Raw genomic sequence first — 24,202 nt, 5'->3', positions numbered from 1 at the left:
AACATATCTTTTCGAATAGTCTCCTATAAGTACTTTTGAATCATCATATTATAGGATTTAATTAAATGAAAAACTAACACCGATTCAGAGTTTCTACCGAGAAGGACCAACTAGATACTCAGTAGTAACTTCATATCTCAAATTATATACGTAGTTAACTATCATAGCTATATATGGTTATTATATATCCTGTATGGAAATCAACTAATGAGTAACCCATGCTTTTTAGTATCAATATAATATTGTATAGTTATATCCTTTCTTGTTTATGTTTAGTGCTATTTAAATCCTTTTTCATTTTTGTTCATTACAATAAACGAGTACACAGTAAACAAATTATTTAATAACGAAACGTTTAACGCAATGTTCTTGAAAGGAAATACAAATTAAAGCTCGTGTGAGACGTTAATAGTGACGCGGGACATCTTGCGGATGTCACTTATTGTCGTGATGCTCGTCAACACGCACTTCACTATTAGACGAGACTGTCCCCGCGATTCCATATCTAAACCTTAGTTATAGCATGGAGTTTTAGACGAGACTTTCTTAGGGTGCAATGAAGTAAAAATCAGGGTCAAGTTTGAATTAACTTCTCTAAATTTTAATAAGTTGGTAATTATCTGTTAACTTCTATCATGGTTCGATCGAAATTGTAACTAATAGTGACAATATTTAATTATATTCTGTTATTATGTCTAGACTGGATCAAAGAGCGCTACTCACACTAAAACTAGTATTTGTAAATACTCTGAGGAACATATTTCCTCTTATCGATTTAAGGATAAGACAATTAAATTTAACATATATAATAATGTTATTTATTGTACTCCATACAGATACATTTTAATATAAGAATAACAATTAAAGAGACCAAAATAGCGTCTCATAGTCGAATATTCCTCGTTATTAAATTGCTCTTTTAATATAATTTTGTAGATAATGCTGTCTATTATACTAAATAACAATATTTTTCGGCAAACCGCCATTACGTCTATAAAAAATCAACAATCTTTACAATAAAATTCTGATTAATGAAGACGTTAAAAAAAACACAATTCGAAATCTGAAGTTTTAAATTAAATCAATATTTAACAGCAACATTTAGGTATAACAAAATTCGACCACAAGACATCGGAACTAAAAATTCGCCACACCTGGCGGAACTCGTCCACCTAAACCAGTGAAGTAATTAAAATAAAAAAACACCGGAAACAGTTCCCGTTCCCTTCATCCGGTTGCCGATTGGTTGAACCTTTGACCCAACCCCACCTGTGTATATAGAACTTATAGAGCACCTTATATATTTTGTACCCTTGTGTATAAAATGCTATGTGTTTCGCCCTCAAATAGTATTGATTCACTGTCCGAGAAAAAGAGTTAGAAAATTTCTCTAAGGACATAAACAGATATGATAATAAGTTATGCTTCAAACATATTTTCCTATATGTTGAAATATAATCCGAATTTTAAATGCGATTTGTAGGATAAAAAAAAATACATAATTTTCGGTTTACAGTTAATATAGTTGAAAAGTCAGACGTTTATCGTGTAGTGTATTTAGTCTGTTCTGTAGTGAATTTACTAAACAATATATACATCTGGAATTATTTCTTTTTTACACAATCCACATATCAAGTAAAGTAAGCTATGATCCGTAATAATACGATTAACTGTTTATTTTGCTTCTTAAAGTATTCACTAGGTAACAATCGACATTTTAATAAATTAACAATAATTCCGATTCATCGTTGAAATTCGATTATATAAATTACAATGATTATAACGAATAAAAATATACAAATTGCGGAAATACGCTCCAGATGCGGGAAGTCGTCCCAATGCAATTAAGTTGTTATTTTTCACAACATCTAAATTACACAGATGAATGCTAACAATATAATATCCCTCAGACAATATTCAAAACTCTTAAAACAATCAATGATATATTATTTTTACGAGGCACATTCCTCATTGTTTATCAACAGTCATAAATTACCTTAAAATCTTTCAAGTGTGTTGTACAAATTCATTAATAAAAGTCTTTGAACTAAATATAGACTAACAGACATCGTCTTAATATTTCTGCTATTTATTAAATACTAGTTATGTATACGTTTTAAGCCACTAGAAATGATTATAAACATAGTAAGATTCTCTACATGATACGAGTTCTTACAAATTGAAGTATGATTCTTTTTTATTTATTTCTTTTATTTTATCTCCAGCAAACAATAAACATTACAACCTCACAATCTTAAGAATGATTTAGTTTATGTGCTGCTTCACACACTTCACAGAGAAAACAATATTAAATAAATTTTAAAAAATTAACAAAATTTCAATATTTTTTTTTATAATATGCGTAACAAACAGGCCTGATGGCGAGTGGTTCATAGACGACGGCAGTTATAGAAATATTAACTTGGAATATTAATTGGGAACTACTAACTAACTGCTACACTGGCTGACTCCTCTTTAAATCGGAACACAGTAATCTGATGAGTGGGTTCAACCTACCCAGACGGGCTAACACAAAGCCCTACAATCAATAATTAAATTAAAGACATATTATTAATAGAAAAAAAAAAAACAAATTTTAAAACAAAAACAAAAAACTATTACAGTTGAGTAATCAAAGCGTGGCTAAATATTTGGATTTGGGTACATTGTTGTTTTATTTAGTTACAGCGATATAAACAGCGTAAATAAATCGTTACGCAAAGCCGGGTCATTGCATTTTGAATTGGCATTACATTTAAATAACCAAACATAATTCAATTCGTCTTATCCGCCTTAGTGTTATGATTTATAATCTTACATAAGAATACGACTATTAAAGTCAACGATTTCGATGACAGCGGCTTTTCTCTAATTGTTAATTGAGCAGGATATTAAGAAGTGCATAAGTAGAAAACAATATTAAATATTAAACAAATAGAATTATTGTAATTGATCTTATATAAATGGTCCAGTGGTTAGGACGCGTGCATCTTAAGCCCAGGCAGGCACCACAGAATTTTCATGTGCTTAATTTGTGTTTATAATTCATTTCGTGCTCGGCGGTGAAGGAAAAAATCGTGAATAAACCTGCATGTGTCTAATTTCAACGAAATTCTGCCACATGTGTATTCCACCAACCCAGCATTGGAGCAGCGTGGTAGAATATGCTCCAAACCTTCTCCTCAAAGGGAGAGTATTAATCATGTAATGTTAAAAAAAAATGTAAAATGTAATTGATCACTTTGATTTTTTTTACGATGATGCATTTTAAATTAAATAATTGCTTAATTGAAATTAATATAATGTAAAAAAATATGTAAAATTTAATATATTTTTTTATTTTAAAATATTATTATTTTAAAATTTGTAAAGTAAAGATGTAATTGTTTTGTTGTTAAATTTTGTAATTATAACAATACTAGATTCTAAAGAAAACATTGTCTTACTAACACTATATGGGCTAGAAATATATGGGCCTGAAATAAAAGTTTATTATTATTAAGCAAACCCAGGTGCAGTCTTTATTTCCTTACTCTTAACTACGGGATGGCAATCTGACTCGACTAGAGAAAGTTTAAACGCAGGGCCAATAGTTTGACAGGCTTTACTATCCCGTGGGAGTGACGCTGAGCAATGAGAACTTGCCAACTTTGGAATTCTATTGAATTTCTAGACAGAAAAATCCAATCACATATTAATGGCGGAATACAGGATTTGAAACTACCATTAAACCAATGGAGGAGTTTGCTCATTAAAAGCACACAAAATAATAAAAAAATCAAAATTCCTCTTAATTTTTCCTATTCATTTATTCAAAAAACGGTTCAAAACTCAATAATTAATGTATTTCATGCCAATACCAAGACCGGTGCCATTAAACTATTCCTTGCAACTGCTCGCATATTTCAAACAATTAGATGGACCAATCGCGGCCAATTTGAGCCCAGCCGGCCATCATGCTACAGATAATAATGAAAAATATAGTAATTTCACTTTGCAAGAATCTTGCCGGACAAGCCGTTTCAGTAACAATTTAATGTTAATTTACAAAAATACAAATGTTAACTCTGTTAACACTAATTCTAAAAAAATACTTTAAAATATTTCATATTTTACGAATATAATATCCCGTGAAATATCTGTGACTTTTATAGTCACAGATATTTTACCTCTTTGGTATTTAAAAAATAATAGGACGCCTTTAAATAAATAACCAATATAATATTGTATAATATTGACAGATATTTAGCTTAAGCAATATTTGCAGCCCATGCATATGGAATCTTTGAAGCTAACTTAACATAAAAAATAATAAGTTATTTCACAAAAATCTCTATTTCACATATTAGCTATGACTTCTATTACGCCAATACCAGGCGGTCAGAGCGGCCATAACTCAATGAACAATAGCCCCGACATTCTAATCCAGCCCCGTTGGCAGCGTAATGAAATTCCCTGCTTATTGCCCGCGGCACCGCGTGTAATGTCACGTCGTCACAACAATTAACCGGTCAAGTTGAAAGATGCCTGAGATTCGGTGTTTATTGGCAACGTCGCAGTTACAACAAAAAAATGAATGTGTTCATTGATATAAAACAAAAGTTGTACTGGTTTATTAACATTGAATAAAGAACTTTGACTTTAGCTCAAAATTAGTTCGACTTTCGTCGCATTTGTCCTACTTCAAGCGTCTACAGTAAAAATAATTCTAAGTAATTATGACTCAACTTCAAATTCGAAATTTAAAATCAGAGCCAAGCTCTTCGCTCAGTTTGATTATACAGATTAACAGCAATCCTATTCAAACAGATGTACCACTTTTTTCAGTTACTAATTCATATCCATCTATAAAAATAGTGTCTTGATGTTACTGGCCGGCAATCTGTTGATAAAATATTTATACGTAATGTCCGCCCAATGATCGAAATTCGATCATAACGATAGAAAATGTTAAGGAAATATACCGCCGTTGTATTTAGATATAAATGATTTTGACTACTGGCGATATGAATTGCATGTTACTAATAATTCAACTACCAATAATATGTAATTTTTCAGACATGGTAAACTAAAGACTGACCTCAGGAAGCCTTTAGGAAAAATAATATAAGTTACATGCATGTAAAAATTAAATCATACATTGTAAAGAATTAGAAGATATATTATTTAACTCACAAATTAGAGAATTCAAAACTATTTTACGTAATGTATTTTAATCTTAAGTGTTTTACTCGCTCTATATACTTTCTGTTTTTATTTTTAATTTAAGTTGTTATTTGTTTGTATTGTAATTATAAAATACCGATAATTAAAAAAGTTAATTATTATTTCATTTATTTTCTATGATCAAATATACTTCTTAAATTCATTTTGGTAATACCCGATCATCGCAAGTAGTAAAGTGGACTTCATAAGCACGAAGTTTTTATGTGCAATTGTCCTCTTGTGTATTTGTTCATTGTAATGCTAAGATTTGTACTAGTATATCGAGTTACCTTTATATATTTTTTTTTATAGACACGATTTTTTTCAGTATTCAATAAGAACACGCATTTCATTATTTAATTAATAAAATGAAACATGTTTTTGAATGAGTGGATTCGTTTTATATGTAATTATATATAAACGTCAGTTTCTACGTTTCTGAACGTAACAATTCCAGACAGATGCTACTCCATCGCGAACAAGTGACAATTCATAACGTTCATGACGTTAATACCTATTAAAATATTCCCTTACAATAATTTGCTAATAAAGGGAAGTGCACTACTAGCTAACCCCATTTTCCACTAAACTCTTCGTCGTAAGAGCTCTATTCACCACCAGAGGGCGCCAGGAATTAAGCGATACATTCAGCCACGGACAATAGCAGGTGTAGTCGTGAATCTGCATACTGACTTTAAGTAATTGGCCTCGCCTCAGGGTTGTCACTCGTCACATTCATTAATATTACTTGTGATATCTACAGAACTATTCGGGAAGTACTATTTTCAAAGACGTTACGTAATGCTGTTATGCAACTGAACAAATAGAATGTAATTGATCTAGATTTAGGGTTGACACTACAGATATCACGTTTCAATATACGTAGGTCAATGATTTTATAACGATTATTCATATTTCAAATACTTTCTGGCGTGACTCTTCTTATCATCTTTTCAGGTGTACTCGCTACCTGTACTCGCTACCTGAGGCCATTTATGAAACTTATAAATACATTGCGAAATAAAAGGATCATTAATGTTTAACTGCAAACGCTATAACGGTTGAAGTTCGCTGCCCTCGCTGCCTAGTCTCTCATTTCTACCAGTATAATTATAATCTAAATCAAAGTCAAAGTCAAAAATCTTTATTCAATATAGAAGTGTTTACACTTGCTTATTGATTGTCAAAAATCTACCACCGGTTTATAGTATATAGTAATAGTACCGGTTTATAGTGTATAGTAATACTTAGCACCTCGGACCTGAGAAGAACCGGCGAAAGAAACTCAGCGGGATATATATATATATATATATATATATTTTTTTTTTTTTAACCATTATTATCTACAATGATAATTATATTTTAGTTATTTGAATTTATATACATTTTCATTTCATATTAAAATATCTTTTAAAATAACTTTCTATAGCCTATTTCAACCACAAGGGGACAAAAGACAAATAAATAACACTTGACATCTCATTGGCGCGATGTCATTGGTCGAGAGCTTGAATTACCTTTGATATTTTTTGATTTGCGAAAAAATGGCGATTTGAACGACGACGAAACTGTTATAGGAATTTTAGAAGTAAAATTAAAGAAAAAATAATTAGTTAAGTGGAATATTGTTGTGTTTAAAATTAAGATATATTAATCACAAAATATAACACATCTATTAGAAAATTGCATGGAATACACTAATCTAAAGTTCTTCTTCTTCGATTGGAAAATATATTATATTCAGCAATGTTGACATTTTATTTAACTAGTTAACTGAAATTCCAAAACGAAATACAAATCGAAATGGATTTTTTAAAGTCACATTACATACATATATAACGTAACAGTTTTTCGTGAACATACTGTCCGTTTAGGAAGTTTACTCTACAGAGAAAATTCGACAAGAAACCCAAGTTTTATACCAAGCAAACAGTGTAAACATGAAGGTCGAAAATAATGCATCGGTTGTTGTTTACAATTAGTATAATCTTAGTTAGAATAAATTGTTTTATATATGAACATTATGTCGCGGTCCAAATACAAAACATCGTCTAAACATCGTTAGGTGGTAAAAGGTGGCGTTACTTATAATGTTAAAATATACATAATTTCTCAAGTAACGCTCCATATAGATCTCTAATTAAGTATTTCGTTTCTTTATTACGTTTTTTCTTATTCTTACAACCCTAGTCGAGGGAAGTGGTAGGTCGCCTACAATGGAACTCCCATCACAATGAGTGGCGCCTTCATTATTTACAAATGAGCGTATAAATCTACCGCGGACGATCCAGCCAGCCATACTAATTGCGAATACACGTGTCTCACTCAGTCTCTCCCACTTATTCATAAGCGTGATTGAGACAGAACATATATTAGGTCGTAATCAGTCAGGAACTACAGTTATAACAATAGTCAAGACGTTCAGGAAATCATAGCGAGAGATGATAGCTCGCTTAGTATTCATATCGGTGACACGATACTTTGTCGTGAGAATTATGTCACCTACACAACACACAAATTCGTAATTGAACCCCAAATAACACCTTCATTATTCAATTAATTTTGTAATAACTTTCAATTTAATAATCAAACTTGTTTTATTGTTCTCAGTACAGCACGTTACGAGACAGTCAAGATAATTTATGTGCAGAGGAGAGGGAAGTGACTACTTATACCGACACCACAGACTATACTGACTACCTTTTAACTAGGATTATAAGCTTTTTTTTCTTATTTCTTCTCAAATCTTGTATTATATATTTTTGATAAGAACAATCAATGAAGCACATACGTAACTATAGACATACTTATTTCTACGCTTTGACAACTGTCAAATATATTTTTATACGATATCATGGACACGATGTTACAATATATTGAAAACAATTGACGAGTCATGAACGACTTGATTAACTTTTAAACATGTTTAGTGTTTTGTACGTAGAATACTATTTACTTTGATTTTATTATGGCCGGTCTGAATTTTTATGTCAATATCACATATACTATGACACTACTTAGTTTTAACAGGATGTTTGACATTACATTGAATTAGAGGGTATTATGTTGATGAACTAATAAATAAATACCATTAATTATTAATCAGGCAGTTGTTTGTAGGAAAATTCACGATGCATTATAATTCCACTTACATACCTAATACCTCAAAACACAGCCAGATACAGTATAAGGGCACAACAGACCCTTCTTTAAAAAAACCCGCAACGGTATCAAGTCAACAACGTCTTAAAACGATTACAGACAGTCGTCAAGGTGTGAGGGAACACGCAAATCGCATTAGGTATGTTAAATCTCGGAACCCAAGGGGACGAAATGCTTTTTTACGCGATATTTTTATTCGTATCGCTTACTTTTGTGATTATTGTTCGAGCGCCATTTGCATTGCTTTGAGTGTAGTGCACTCGGATAGTTTTGATTTTTAGGAATTATTTAAAATACATCTGATCTCACTTTGTTATTCTATGCAAACCGCTTTGACATCGTGTTCAAACGTTAATGTATTTAAATTTAATCGAAATTATTACTGACTTCTCTAAACTTGTGAGAAAATCAACTATTGAGAACAATCTCATTTAATCATATTTAACTATCGCTTTGTTTCTATTTTGTAACTTTACGTCATATAGTGAAGTTGTATTAAGTGTCCATAATCAAATCCGTAATCATTCCTAATTAATTTATTGAATTGTAAAATATTGATAGATAGGAATTATATTGTAGTAATTTGTGCGAAAACAATTTCATTAAAAAAAAGTATCAAAACGTTTAAATCACACAATCCATGTGACATTTCCCTAAGTCTGTTTCCAAGGAGTTGTCACAAAATCCACACTGAATCAGCGGCGCGGATGTCAGAAACTCCTTCAATTTACTTTACACGAGTTGTCACTCTTAATCGTGGTTACGATTCTTTTACTTACGGCGGTTTGTTGACGTCATAGTTTATCAATCAAAATTATCTGGTTACTTTTAAAAAATATTTCGTAACATTTTACAAACAAAAAAATAACATATTTAAAATCAACTAAATTAATCAAACTTTTTCCTACTGGTGAATTAAAAACATTGAATACATATGATAATAATGATGTCCTCGTGAAATATCGAGAACAGCGGCAGTTCTCGGAGATAAGCTCACTTCATAAAATCAAAATCAAAATATTCTTTAATCAATTAGGCGCATAAACTTTTGAATCGTCATGTTACACTGTTGAATTAAATTTAAAGCTACCACCGGTTCGGAAAGTAGATTCTACCGAAAAGAACAAGGAACTCAGTAGTTACTCTTTTCCACCATTTTAATAACAGAGTATGTCAGTAAACAACAATTATTTTTTTATATATCCTGCCTAGAAGTCAATACATTCTGAGTCCACTTTCTTTATCTACTATATCTTATATTGAGTAGGTAATATGCCTTATTTATCAATGTATTTTTTATAGGAACTTAAAATTTTTAAATGTTTTAATAATTCAATGGGATAGCAATCCGACAGAATCAGAGAGAGCCCAGACGTAAAACCAACGGCTTTACGTTATTTCTAGGGCACGGGAGTACTAACAACTTCCTTATTCCAGAACGCTATTGAGAATTTCTAAGCAAAAGAAACAAAACTAGGATTTAAACTCGGTAATGTTAATTCAATGATAAAGTCAATGACATTCATATTCAAATAACAATATGTCTTGATAGTCTTAATTTTTTCCGTCACTTATGAATATATAAATGTTTACCGTGAATATTAAAAGCATTCTTTCTCGCCCTTCATTAATTCCAAATGTCGCATAGAACTAACGTTTGAATAAAAAAAATACAAGCAATTATTTCGTAATGACATCTATCGCTCCTTAGATATTTGCATAAAAAAATATAAAGTACTTAATAGAAGTGAAGAAATGACAGGTCGTCATTCCGCCCTTTTACTGAAAAATAAAGTGTTATTTGATGTTTTTTTTACAAACAGCCCGTTAGATATTCACAGCCGAGTTGGCGATTATTTAGCAACCCTCTAACCCCTTTGTGTACAATTGTGTTTTGTGATAAAAGCCACCCATTTCCGGCAATGTGACTTCTTAATTCAAAATGCAACATCTAAAATGTAATAGCTTCTAAATTCAGATGCTTCCATTCCTAGCACCATCGTTTTTACTTACCAAAAAAATTTTTTTACAACATAGAGAATTTTTCTATTTGCATGATGATGATAATAATGATGAATATGAACAAGGCTGTTCCCTTATCTTTGAATAGTATGATACATAAATAAACTATGTATCATTCTGTTCAAATTATTCCTAATATTTCAATAAATATCTTTCCCATATTTCGGGGTGTTATAATTATTATTAGGTACATTATACGTATTTAAATGATGGAAAATATAATAATGGCACTTACCTTTTACAAGCTATTTTATGCCGACTAGCTATTTTGTAAGGACACAAAACTCGCCGCAGAGCAAGATCGTAAGTAAAAGTAAATAAAAAAAGTCTAAAAGTGATAGAACATTGGCTGCTTAAAATATGAAACATTAAGCTCACGTCAAAATAGCGTATCGGTGATACAATATAAGTTGTTTTGAATATTTATAATTAAGTGAGATACAAAGTGAAGCATTGCTTCACTGGGAGTAAAAGTACTTATACTTGGAATCTCAACAATATTTTAAATTTTGGGTAAAAATCTTTAAATACAACTAGCATTATACCAAATATTTATTCCTGGATAATTTTAAGGAAAATCTTTGTAACAATCACAGGTGCTGTTAATGATCCAGAAACCTAGAAGGGTTCTTCGGTCCCCCACAGAATTAACTCTTATTTCAATCCGCGTAGATAACATCCCGAATAAAATGATAAATTCCTTTACCACCACAAAAAGAACCCTTTCTAAAATGCATCAAAATTAAATATCATCTTACGCTTCAAAGTTACAAAGGCACGGAAGGTCAACTATAATTGGTCATGTTTTACAGCTTCAACAATATCAAGTTAATGATTTGAAATTATTACTTGGGAGGAGAAATTCGCGATTTATGAAGATAATCTCACTTTATTAGCGGATCTTGGTAATTCTGTTAAGGGTAGATGTTTCTCGTTTAATGTTACAAAAGCTACCCGCCCTTTGAATGTCTACGATAAAGACATTTTTTACCGAGACAGTTTTAATATATGATTAATATCTACGGTATTTCTGGCAATCAACAAATATGTGTGATGCTTCAATTTTAAGTGAGCCAGTGTAACTACAGGCACAAGGGACATAACATCTTAGTTCCCAAGGTTAGTGGCGCAGAGGCGATGTAAGGAATGGTTAATATTTCTTACCGCGCCAATTTCGGGCGCTGGTGACCACTTACCATCAGGTGGCCCATATGTTCCGCCATCCTCTACCATAGATATTTCTTTATGTGTCTATAATTAACATAATAGATTCTTATCGTTCTATGTCAGGTCAATTCAAGGTCAAAGTTGTTTATATATTTCCTCTTCCTGCCATTGAATTTGACTATACTTATGCACACATCCCTCAAACAGAAGTTAAAAACAATAATCAAATAATGATATTTACAGTTTTAGAGCATATTTATCGTCTTGAAAAATGTCACCACGAAGACCACATATTTTATGGAGTTCATGCCCTTTTACGCCATATCGTTTAGAAAGGTCGCGAACTGTAGCCAAATGCCACGCCCTTTGCGCCTTGCTTCTCCCAGAGGAATACTAGTGGCTAGACGAAATTATTTTAACAAAACATATTAGACATATTTATAACTTACAATATTTTGAAATTGTCGATAGACATTCATGACTATCAAAGAATAAAGCTTAATCTTCTTAATGTCAATTGTGTTTTACATTTTCTACCAATAATTATAAAAGTAAAATGATTTATTATTTTTATTATTATAATTAAAAACTAGTGAACTGGACAACCAGTCAGCTAGATAGCTAGATATGTGGTTTTTATTTATAGTGAAAACTTTAATCAGGTTTCCTGCCATTTTCAAAATGGATGGAATGAAATTCGAAATTTAAACTCTCCGATGGCGCTCCCCTTTGTATGACGTATGAGACCCAGGGGAGTGATCAACTATAGACAAGGAAATTATAAATATGATGTTAAAACCAGAAAAAGAATCGAATTAGTATTTGTATCGAAACGGAAAACAAAGTAAATGTGCTATTTAAAACACAATTTATTATTCACATTCAAGACTTACGAGTAAGCTACGTCAATCGAATTACCGGTGCAGGTCGAATGGTCAAATCATTTTGTAAAGTTCATTATACATTTTTCAAGTAAATACATTATGGTACAAATAAAGGTTTCGGTAAACTGCGCCTGCGATTAAATAATAGCAATAGCATATGTTTACATAATGCCTAATATAATTATTAAGGTTTTCGGTTTAAATTATGATTTTTATAATAAATAATAATTTAGACAGTGTTTTTATTGCGTAATCGATTTCATTTATGTGAAATATTTTTATTAATTAGGTTATGGATTTTCACTTTTATTATTCCATTTACAAGGTCTTACGTTTTATTTCGGAAGTTTGAAGCTGTTTTCATTTTCTCATTAATTTATAATTATGTATATGTTTTCACTGGTATATTTCCACCAAGAATAAGCATTACTCTCTACATGTTTTAATTTTATATTATATGTTGTTTTAATAATACAGATAAAAAATTTACCTAGAACACATATTTAACATATGTATTCATTTTTACGTCACCTCGGTAATACAACATGCGGACTGCGGAGGGCTAAAACAGGCGGTTATTGTTTGATACAAGTTTTATGCTGTGATCCATCATAGTCTATTATCAAATTATAGCCCTCATCCTTGCGACCCATCCAATTATGTTGCCTTAATTTCAATTATTGCAATTTTCTGTTTATTTCTCTCATATTGAGCTCATACGACAAAAACTCGTGTTTATAGCTCGTGCCAATAAAGAAAGTAATAAATTTCTGCGCCTATATCCCTCTAGATTGTAAACTCTGTTTGGACAAACAATGGTAAAAAAAAACATTTGGAAACAGATTGTGACAGAACTTTTCTTGTGATAATTTTGGCACGTTTTTACCATGGCAATATTATAGTGCAGGGTACACATGTGTGGTCCTTCGTTTCCGCAGTGTCAATTTTTAAAGCGATAAACGCAACGCGTGTAGGGCTGTGGTAGTCATGCCGGGGTGTCGGTGTCATTGTGTAGCCTTCATGTGACACTAAAGGGGTTTTCGAGTGTGCTTTTCAATTTGCCGACGACAATACGGAACAGAACATTCTGTAGAGTAAATCGGTTTTTATAGTGCTTTTTCAACAACCATGGTTACTGGATTTTTAATTTTTAGGATAAATTTTACGATTACGATTTCTATATAATTTATTAGATACTAGTTTATAAAATGGACGTGTCATGTTATACAATAGAGTATAGAAAGCACAACATGGTCAATTTAAGCAATATTGCAAATTTACCGCTGTAATACCACTTTTAACTGGAACACAACAATAGAATAACGGATCCTAAGTGATGAGCTGTAACCTCCTTGGATAGTCAGTCGTTTTAATATCGGTATATTATATTTAGAATTACAACTGCTATGTATACCTACCATAAAGTTAATATATTTAAAAAAAATTACTTAAAGAATACTATCAAACCTCTTTTTTCTAGAAAAATATATTTTTTTTAATATTTTTGCTCCAGTTATGCATAAGCCTTGTATTAGGAACGGATACGACAACAACCAGGTTCAATATCAAATCTGGCAGGTTTCACGTCACTAATCGTTACGCTGTTGCACAATTAGGACTTCAATTGCGTGAATACTCTCGGTGAGTAGTACTTAGTATGAGTACCACTTTAATATCGCCGTTTGCCATGTCTATCGTATCGGATCAATTTAACTTAATGCCAATTATAGAGCCTTCTAAAAACTCTTACTGAGCTACTGATTACAATACTTAAAAACATCTATAAAAAAAATTAATTGAGAAACGATTGATTTCTCTGTTCTTAGTCAAATCAAGTCGGTGTAATAGTGAGACATTTTTTCAATAGTCACTGGAAAACCTCTGCACCGGAAATGAAACTGAACATGCTCGATCGAATCGTTGCCAAACTGTTAAAAACCTATAGCTCCCGTTTCGTGATCCATTGATCGGGTAATTTTTTTTTATCAATCGCACAAAGGTTGCATGTCAAACTTATCAACTTAATCTATAGTACATTAAATGTATTTGGTTTGGTTTTATATTTTAATTGAAATATGCTTACTCAATATTTTTACTCTTTATTTAAATTCAGTTAGGTATTTAATATTTGGCAAAAATTATATAATATGTAGATTTTCTTACGTCTTCGTCTTACCTACATAAATTTTATATCAAACATTTCGTCGATATTGCACAAAAACATTTCTTTGAACGAAACAAGCCTTGTGAAACGTGGCGGGAATTTAAAGTGTCAATTTATAGATTTTTAAAATGGCGTCTGGTTTCTAAATTAAATTTCGTAAATACTATTATGATAATATATACATTTTACATTTTCAACAAAATTTAATAGAAACGGTAAAAAACTGTTCAGTACAAAATAATAATTATTAATTCATACAGATAACAAAATATTTTTAACTTGTGCTCTTTTTAAAATGTTGTACTGTAATTAATGTTTAAAGTTTTATACTCTTTTTTAATATTTTTTAATGTTTCTTCACATTTTAAAATATTAAGTGTGAAATTGTAATTATCAATTATTCTAAAAACACAAATTTTAGGTACTTATTTGTTAATTTGGATTAAAAACATTGCCACATTGGACAAAACCAGCTCAAAGTTAAATGAGAAATTAGCGAAAAAATTGAAACCGTCGACCGTAAATGAAAAATTAAAAAGTGCCGCCGGAAGCGGTAGTGCGGCCATCTTTCTTCTAAAACGTAATGGCCTTAATTACAAATTGCAAAAAACATACCGCCGTAATAATTATGACTTTAATCGAATTTTAAGATCTTTTTAAATGAATTATGTTGTTTGTTTTTTATATACTGCTTATTATAAATTTATATTTGAGGCGTGGCAGAATAATCTCTAAATTTTTTTTTTCTTTTTGGATGAATAGGAGAGGAGGAATACCTTTGCCCAGTAGTGGGCCATGTTACGTTTTTAAGAAAATTTTTGTTTATGTTGTTTTAGTGTACATATGAATTTTAATTATACTAAAAACCGTTATTTTTTTTAATATATATTTTTATTATTATATTGATTTAAATAATATGAGTACTTTCAAATAAATAATTATAAATTACTCGCGAATCGACAAAAAGTATGTTTTAAAGCAAAAATCTGGAAATAGAAAAAATCGCCTATATTTGTATAGTACCTATTAATTATTTATCTCTGATAAATAAATAGTAACGAAATATTGTCATTTCAATTATTTTTATTTTACGATTATGGCAAAGATCAATTATTATTAAATTACGCAACATTATTAAAGAGACAAGTTATACGTCCGTATGGGTATTATTGTTCTGCGGTTATACGCATTAAAACACCAGTATCAGTGAAAACGCGATTTAAAGCACCTATCAGGTCTGGTGCATTTAGCGAAGCGAGTGCTTCGGTGACTTCCGGCCGCAGTCGACCTAGTTGCAACCAGGGCTGCTTGAAAAAAAAATCGCTCAAAAACTTAAAATATTAACTTTTTAAATCTTTGGCGATACTTGAGTTGAAATATAATTTAAACTAATCTTACATTCAAGTTTGACGGAAATAATTTATTTTATTTCATGTCGAACGTATATTCATTTATTTAAAAAAATATATTATGCTCATGTCTTCAAAAAGGAAATATTAAATAATTTAACACCATATAGTTTTTAATAGTGATACCTAAGTACTACTGTTTTACGCGAATAGTTTAAATCATTATTATACATACATACATTATAAATAATTAGATTCAGCAAAAACATCTATCTGCAGCCGGAAACTTTTAAGCTTTGTAAATCATTAACAGTAATTGATTCTATAATTACCAGACGTGACACTACCTTTTTTTTCCTCCCATACAAATATAATGACTAAAATGTACATTTTAAAACGCATCCCTAACGAAAAAACGTCATTATTGTAATGGATGTCACGGGCTGCAACTTCACAAGTGCTCTAGAAAACAGGTACCACATAACTTTAAATCTTGCTAAGCTAAATTCAACTCTAATCCTTTCGAAATAAGCATGTTCAAAATTACACTAAAAGTTTGCAATGACGATGACTAGATGGTGCGACATCCGCAAGAGCAACACATTAGCGACATCTTTCGGAGTGAGAAAATTACACAGAAATTATTATGTTGAGTTTCGCGCGCTTTTAGTGACTGACTTTTTAAGAAATATGATTTGTTTTGTTGTCTATAAAAAAATGAAGAGTACTGTTATTGTTTTTCTTTAGGAATCATAGTCGTCTTCTATAGTCTATAGTCGTCGTCTACTTCGTAAATATTTTATAACACAAAAAAAACTAACAATAAAAAACGAAAGAAACGATGCTATGAGATAAAATATTTTTATATTATTTGTATAAAATTAATAACGAAAAAAGAAGTGTATTACTTACGAACGCGCATGCATATTCTTCTTGTAGGTGTAATTAACAAAATGTTTTTAATTCCAAAAAAATATTAAAAGTACTAGAGTGGGACAGCCAATAGATCCAGGTTCTTTTAAATTCATGAATAAGTGAGATAAAAATATAGTCGTGTCGTGAATTTGTGTATTACGAGCGACTTGTCATTTAATTAGTGGCTTAAAAATTAAACTTCATCGCGTAGTTTTAATATCACCCTGTGTGCGCGCCAAAATAATCATTCTCATCATTCTTTCATAACTCGTCTATCACAAAAAAAAAAAAAAAAAACAAAATAACTTAAAAAGTAAACAGGGTTAAAATCCTGTTATCTACATTTGTTTCACTCGAAAAATATTTACATTATAGTTGTTATCAATTACATTGGAATTTAAAATTGTGTCAAAGACCTTGGACCACAGGGGGCGTACTGTCGTACGAGATATAAAAAAATAATTGTAACTAATATAGGTATGTTACTATGGAGCTAACAGATTTAATGTAGGTTAGGAGTGAAAAGCTCCTGCGTAACCGAAAAGTTTATATTTTGTACTGACTGAAAAATACAATTTAGACGAATAATTGCACATGGGAAACCTGATGGTAAGCGGTCACCATCGCCCTTAGACAATGGCCCTGTAATAAATATTAACCATTAATTACATCGCTAATTCGCCACCAACCTAACTAAGATGTTATATATATATTTTTTAATGGTATTTGTTGGCGGACGAGCATATGGGCCACCTGATGTTAAATGGTCACCACCGCCCATAGACAAAGGCGCTGTAAGAAATATTAACCATTTCATACACCACCTATGCGCCACCAACCTTGGGAACTAAAATGTTATGTCCCTTGTGCCTGTTATTACACTGACTCTCTCACCCTTCTAACCGAAACACAACAATACAGAGTACTGTTATTTGGCGGTAGAATATCTGATGAGTGGGTGGTACCTACCCAGACGGGCTTGCATAAAGCCCTACCACCAAGTATATCGCTATATATGTATATATATGTGCCTGTAGTTACACTGGCTTACTCACCCTTCAAACCGAAACACAACAAACATACCACCCAAACAGTAGTACTTAGTACGGTGGCAGTCAGGCGGTAGAATATCTGATGAGTCGCTAACTACCCAGACAGGCTTGCACAAAGCCCTACCACCAAAAAAATTGTTATCTGTGGAGTTAATTTACCATAATTAAACCAACTAAACGAAGAACTACGGACTTTTTATTTACGTTAATTTGCATTCTAGACTTGAATAAAAACATATACGATTATATATTTATTTAACACTTAACTAACTGCGCAGTGTTATGTAAGTAATTATTACGTGCATAGAATATAATTATTGTTTTAGAATACACAACTAAGGCCAACTTGTACAAGCAACAGAATTTGCCTGGAATGATCATTATGGGTTCGGTTGCTACTCGGTACAAAATTTATATTTTCTATTAATTATAATCGATTATTATCATTAGCTTGTAAACTATAGTAAACCGTTAGTATTAAGTATTTCTTTTTAAATCAAGTCGTATATATATACAATTACAGTATACAGCAAAACATATTACAATATACACCATCAGTTATAAATAGTTTTTAATATTACTGAATATTTTTTATTAATTTTATTATATAACATTTTGAAACATAGGACATTTAGATGGTGCTGTTTGAAAATATCATATTACGGGCACATCAAATTTCCAAATTTAAATAAAATAATAGATATTTGATTTGGCAATTATTATAATTACGAGTACTACGAAATAAACATTTCATTTTGTATAAATTTATCAATTTTTCAATTATATAAATAATCGTAGCCAATTGAAATAAATACCTCATTTTTATTTTTTTATTGATAATAAAATACAGCAACGTGATCAAAACAATAAACTTATAAATGTGTGTAGCGTGTACATATTAAAAAACAAAAGTATTCATGACACATCGTTATTTTCTCATTTCTCAGTCTCGTGAACAACCTGAGGCTTAAAGTCCAAATCCAAAACCCTTTTTAAGCTCTCCGCGTACATGTCCAGCCTCTGCGTCATATAATAACAGCGACGGTCTCTAATCTGTCTGTTCATGTTTAAGTCCATTACAGCAATCAAAAGACCGTCCTTAGTACGAGAGAGTCCTGGGCATCGTACACCGTCCGGAGCAGTGAAATAGCTCGAGCCGTAAAAGAGACCCAAGTCTTTGTGAGCCGGCTTGCCATCAGCAGAGGTGAATTCATTGGGGAATTCCTCATACCCTACTCTATTAATAGCCGCTGTGAAATAGCAGTTTGTGATTGCAGCGTTTCTAGCTTCAATATTCCACATATATTCACTTCCAGCTTCAGCAGCAATGGTCGCTGACGGGTTGAATACTATGTCGGCACCGTTCTGTCCAAACATCATCCAGTTCAATACGTGATGACGTCCAAAGCAAATGTTAACGGCTATTTTACCATATCTCGTTGCAAAAACAGGATGTCCCGTATTGCCTTCCATATAATAATTAGATTCATTGAAATCCCCGACTCGTGGAATGTGGTTCTTACGGTGCTTGCCGATAACGTTGCCCGTGTCACTAATGACTACGGCAGTATTCCATAAAATGTCTGCGTGATTTTCGTCCCTCTCTAGGATTGATGAGACTATAACCATCGCATACTTAATAGCCAGTTCGCGGAGAAAACGAGTCGTTGGACCATTTTCGGCAGATTCAGCAAACTCGCATCAAGGTTGCTTCTCTCGTGTACAAAACGCGAATGGCATGTTCCATAATTCTTGGAAACATAGGATGTTGACGCCTTCTTGACCCGCTACGTCGATAATCTTTTTCACTTTAGCAAGAATTGCATTTTTCTGCTCGTTAATTGGACGGTCTGTTGATACACCGATCGAATGTTGGATGACGCCTACTTTAACTATCCTTGGTGGTCTTGTTGACTCCTTCTTAGCGGGAAATGCGTAAGCCGCGATTTCGAAGTCATTATCCTTGGCAGTAGCAATAGAAGATTCCTTTATTTTGACTTCTTTGTGATCTTTTCGGCCAAAGTAGATCCTGTTGAACTCATCCAGATCTCGGCTGTTGAGGTTGTTGTTAATTATTGCCTCTAGGCTATGTGTTTCCCCGTCCATTGCAAAAGATAACTGGTCTCTCTCGAGTCAGCGTTAACGACTGATCTTTCTCGATCCTTCCCGCCTTTAAATAGCCCTACCGTTTACACTGCATGAATAAAAGACGATGGTTTCTGTATGTTTGTGTTAGTTAATAAAGATGAACTTAGACCCTAAGTGATAAGATTCAAACAATGCTGAGAGAAAAAATATTTGGTTTATCTTTGAAAACAAAACTTCGATTTACATACATGACAAAATGGTACGATAAAATCATATGCACGTTGCAAAATAAAAAAATTGAAGCAATCAATTATGCGTACTTAACATTAGATTTTTACCTATTTTGTTTAGTACTTCTATATCCTTTGTATGATATACTATGCGAAAAGGAAAAAAATAAAATTTAAAAATGATATATATACATATATAATTATATTCTTTATATGTTTTTATGTTAAATAAAACTAAATTTAAACGCAACCTAAGAAAAAAACCATTGAAACAGAGTCAATATGCAGCAAAGGTGCGAGTAATTGAAAAAAAAAATTGACTTTAAAAAAACCTGCACTATGTATATCAATCATTATAACACGACCTTATATGTGTATTAAACACGCTTGTAGTATGAGCGCTTACTTAATCAATACATCAAGTTTCCATTCTATTAATCTATTTATAGTTAGTAGACACTTAAAAACCAGTGCATACCAATTGAACTTACTTCACAGCGTCTTACGTAAATATTAACTAACGCAGTGATAACAGAATGGACAGCTTAGATAATATCATTAAAAATCGTTTAAATAAAGATCAGTTAAAGCAATTCAATAAAATATATTATGGAACAGAAGATAATTGTGAATTGGAACTTAAGGAGTCGACGAAAGCTGAAAGTGTCAAGGGTAATTTCGAAGTCGCGGGATATTCTTTCATAGCAAAGAAAGAAGAGCTTAGAAAACCTAACGTTTTGAGGTTAGGTTTAATACAACATTCAATTGTTTTACCGACTGATAAGCCGATAAGCGAACAAAGACAAGCAATTTTCAAGAAAATTGAGAAAATCATCGAAGTAGCAGCGTCCGAAGATGTCCGTATTTTGTGTTTACAAGAAACGTGGACGATGCCTTTTTTTCTTTGCACAGGGGAAAAAGAAAAGTGGGAGGAATTTGCCGAACCAGCTATTAATGGCCCAAGCACGTTATTCCTCAGTAAGTTAGCAAAACAATATGAAATGGTGATCATATCTCCAATACTGGAACGAGATGAGGACGGTAAATGGTGGAACACTGCTGTGGTGATCGATGAAAAAGGTGATTACATTGGTAAACATCGTAAAAATCACTTACCTAGTGTTGGTAGCTATAGTGAAACATCATATTATGCACCTGGTAATCTCGGTCATCCGGTATTCGATACGAAATATGGAAAAATCGCCGTAAACATCTGTTATGGACGTCACCATGCTTTAAATTGGTTGATGTTTGGTCTCAATGGAGCACAAATTGTTTTCAATCCTGCGGCTACAATCGCTGAATTTGGAGAAACGTTTTGGGGAATTGAAGCCCGTACTGCCGCAATCGCTAATCACTACTTCACCTGCAGTATCAACAGAGTTGGTACGGAAGAGTATTTTATAAATAAAGATAAGAAAGTTAGAACTTATTACGGATCCAGTTATGTTACTGCTCCTAATGGGTGTAGAACACCAGGTCTTTCTAAAGATAGAGATGGTCTTCTTATTGTTGAACTAGATCTGAATTTGTGTCGACAAGTCAGGGATCAATGGGGGTTCAACATGACTTCTCGTTTAGATGTATATGCAAAATCTATTGAAAAAAAATTGTGTCCATGATGACGAATTTAAAGAAGCTGGAACTTTTGGTTTAAATGCGAATAAATTACATACTCCTTAAAATTAAAGTTTATTTTTATTTTTTACTACTACTGTTATTTTGTACTATAATAAGTTTTGGCAAACTTATTAAAATAAGGACACTTATGACTACTATTATATAATGGTTATTTTTTTATAACGTTTTTGTCTATACATCATATTAAATACTTCTCAAAATTTTAATAGCCATTAAATAGCGCATCAAATGTTTTAAAATCGATAAATATTTTTTATCTATATTTATACACTTTTTGTTTTCTATTATCTGTGTAGTGTTCAATGATATGTCATTTTTCATTTCCGAAAACTACAATTTGTTTTTTCATTAAGAGTAAAACACGAATGGGTTATTGAATTTAAAAAATATATATATAATAAAAGTAAAGATGGTGAGTAAATTTGATTACCCTTTCTATTTACGTATTACTTATTGCTTTGTTTTTAATTATTAATGCCGGGTGCAATAGCGTCATGAACGTTACTAAGCTTATTTGATTTAATAAATTAATTAATAGGCAGATGTATATTTATTTCTTCATTATAAATTTTGAATGTGTATTTATAAAGTTACTGGTACACTAAGTTAATTGACTATATCTTTGTTTCAGTCAATTTTGGCTTACAATGGAGGTGCGGTGGTTGCTATGAAAGGCAAAGACTGCGTGGCCATCGCCACGGATAAGCGCTACGGTATCCAAGCCCAAACAGTATCAACCAATTTCCCGAAAGTTTACCAGATAGGACCCTCACTCTTCGTTGGTCTCCCTGGCTTAGCCACTGACACTCAAACAGTGTACCAGAGGCTTAAATTTCGGTGAGACTTCGATCTCTTAATTATTATTTTTTACATTTATTCATTTTCATCACTATACTCTAATATTTTTGGAATATAACCAATTTAACAAGTCACTCATTCTCAAGAAATACAATTTAGGTTAAAAAATATATCTATACACAATGTGTACAAAAAGTTTTATTAGTACAACCAACACCACTTAACATTTATAATAATATATCTTTTTTTATTATTTACCAATGTCTTTTTGTTGCTAGAATGAACTTGTATGAGCTAAAAGAAAACAGAATAATGAGGCCCAAGACGTTCTCAGCGATGCTCTCCAATTTGCTATATGAAAGACGTTTTGGCCCTTACTTCATTGAGCCAGTGATTGCTGGCTTGGACCCGATAGACAATCAACCTTATGTCTGCAACATGGATCTGGTAAGTAAAAATATATATACAATTAGCAAACTTATGTTTCAGTTAGTGCTGTTTTTAGTGTTGGATCAAATTTGAAGAAATTTACAAATAAGAGTGTTAATTTGAATATTTAATTTATACTGACATAATTAATCAGCATAAACACTGCGAAAGGGAGATGGACCGTGTCTGCTATATTAAAAATACAAACTCAAAATGACTAAGTGATAAGATATATAATACTTGATACTTTTTTTTCAGATTGGTTGTCCCAATGAGCCGGAAGATTTTGTAGTGTCAGGTACTTGTACCGACCAATTGTACGGCATGTGTGAAGCACTGTGGGAACCTGATCTAAAGCCCGATGAACTCTTTGAAACAATTTCACAGGTAAAGTTTATATATTTAAATGCTTATTTTTTTAGGCAAAAATTCAGTTTCACACAAAGGAACTTCGTTGTTGGCGATGTCTATGATTTTTTATTTGAAGTGAAGGGTACACCCAGAACCTGAAAGGCCATCCATATTACCAAAACTGAAAGTGGAGTTTGCATTTGACTTCTATACATAACACAATGAATGAAACTATGCTCTAAGCTGACTCAACTATGACTAAAACTATTTCAAATATTTTAGTAGTGAACTACTTATAATTAAATTGTCAAAAAATATTCAAATATTTTAATTAATAATTTTTGCACATTTTTCCTCTTATTGTATGTTAAGTGTAACTGAGTATACAGAAAGTAAGATTTTGTAAGCTAATAAATTATAATTTGTTATTTTTTAGGCTTTAGTAAATGCGGCGGATCGTGACGCCATTTCTGGTTGGGGTGCTGTGGTTTACGTCATTGAGAAAGACAAGATCACTGAGAAGCATGTCAAAACACGAATGGATTAGGTTACTGTAAAATACAAGTTTATAAATAAATCTTATAAATAATATATTCATCTTTCAATTCTTGTTGTAAATTAATAAAAAATGGGGTAACAAATTAAAACAAAATACAGATAAATTGTTTATTATGTAGCAAACTGTTTATAGGTGAAAATGTATAAGATCACTATACTTTTTATCTATCATCTGAGCACTAATTTT

General features: G+C 31.7%; 2 protein-coding genes and 1 pseudogene across 2 annotated transcripts; 2 read left to right on the top strand and 1 right to left on the bottom strand.

The window, feature by feature from the left end:
* Nucleotides 1-18,736: 18,736 nt before the first annotated feature.
* Nucleotides 18,737-20,086, bottom strand: LOC113398584 (beta-ureidopropionase-like; annotated as a pseudogene).
* Nucleotides 20,087-20,639: 553 nt separating this feature from the next.
* Nucleotides 20,640-21,875, top strand: LOC113398715 (beta-ureidopropionase-like). The gene has a single exon (XM_064216958.1). The coding sequence runs from the start codon at nucleotides 20,775-20,777 to the stop codon at nucleotides 21,858-21,860; it is 1,086 nt and encodes a 361-aa protein (XP_064073028.1). The 5' UTR covers nucleotides 20,640-20,774; the 3' UTR covers nucleotides 21,861-21,875.
* A 205-nt stretch (nucleotides 21,876-22,080) lies between these two features.
* Nucleotides 22,081-24,046, top strand: LOC113398680 (proteasome subunit beta type-3). The gene is made up of 5 exons (XM_026637543.2): nucleotides 22,081-22,291; nucleotides 22,511-22,716; nucleotides 22,956-23,124; nucleotides 23,365-23,493; nucleotides 23,894-24,046. The coding sequence occupies exons 1-5, from the start codon at nucleotides 22,289-22,291 to the stop codon at nucleotides 24,002-24,004; spliced, it is 618 nt and encodes a 205-aa protein (XP_026493328.1). The 5' UTR covers nucleotides 22,081-22,288; the 3' UTR covers nucleotides 24,005-24,046.
* Nucleotides 24,047-24,202: the final 156 nt, after the last annotated feature.

This window comes from Vanessa tameamea, chromosome 14, assembly GCF_037043105.1.
Source record: "Vanessa tameamea isolate UH-Manoa-2023 chromosome 14, ilVanTame1 primary haplotype, whole genome shotgun sequence".
Classification (NCBI taxonomy): domain Eukaryota; kingdom Metazoa; phylum Arthropoda; class Insecta; order Lepidoptera; family Nymphalidae; genus Vanessa; species Vanessa tameamea.
The sequence above is the reverse complement of the archived record's forward strand: the minus strand, read 5'-3'. Positions and strand labels throughout refer to the sequence as shown.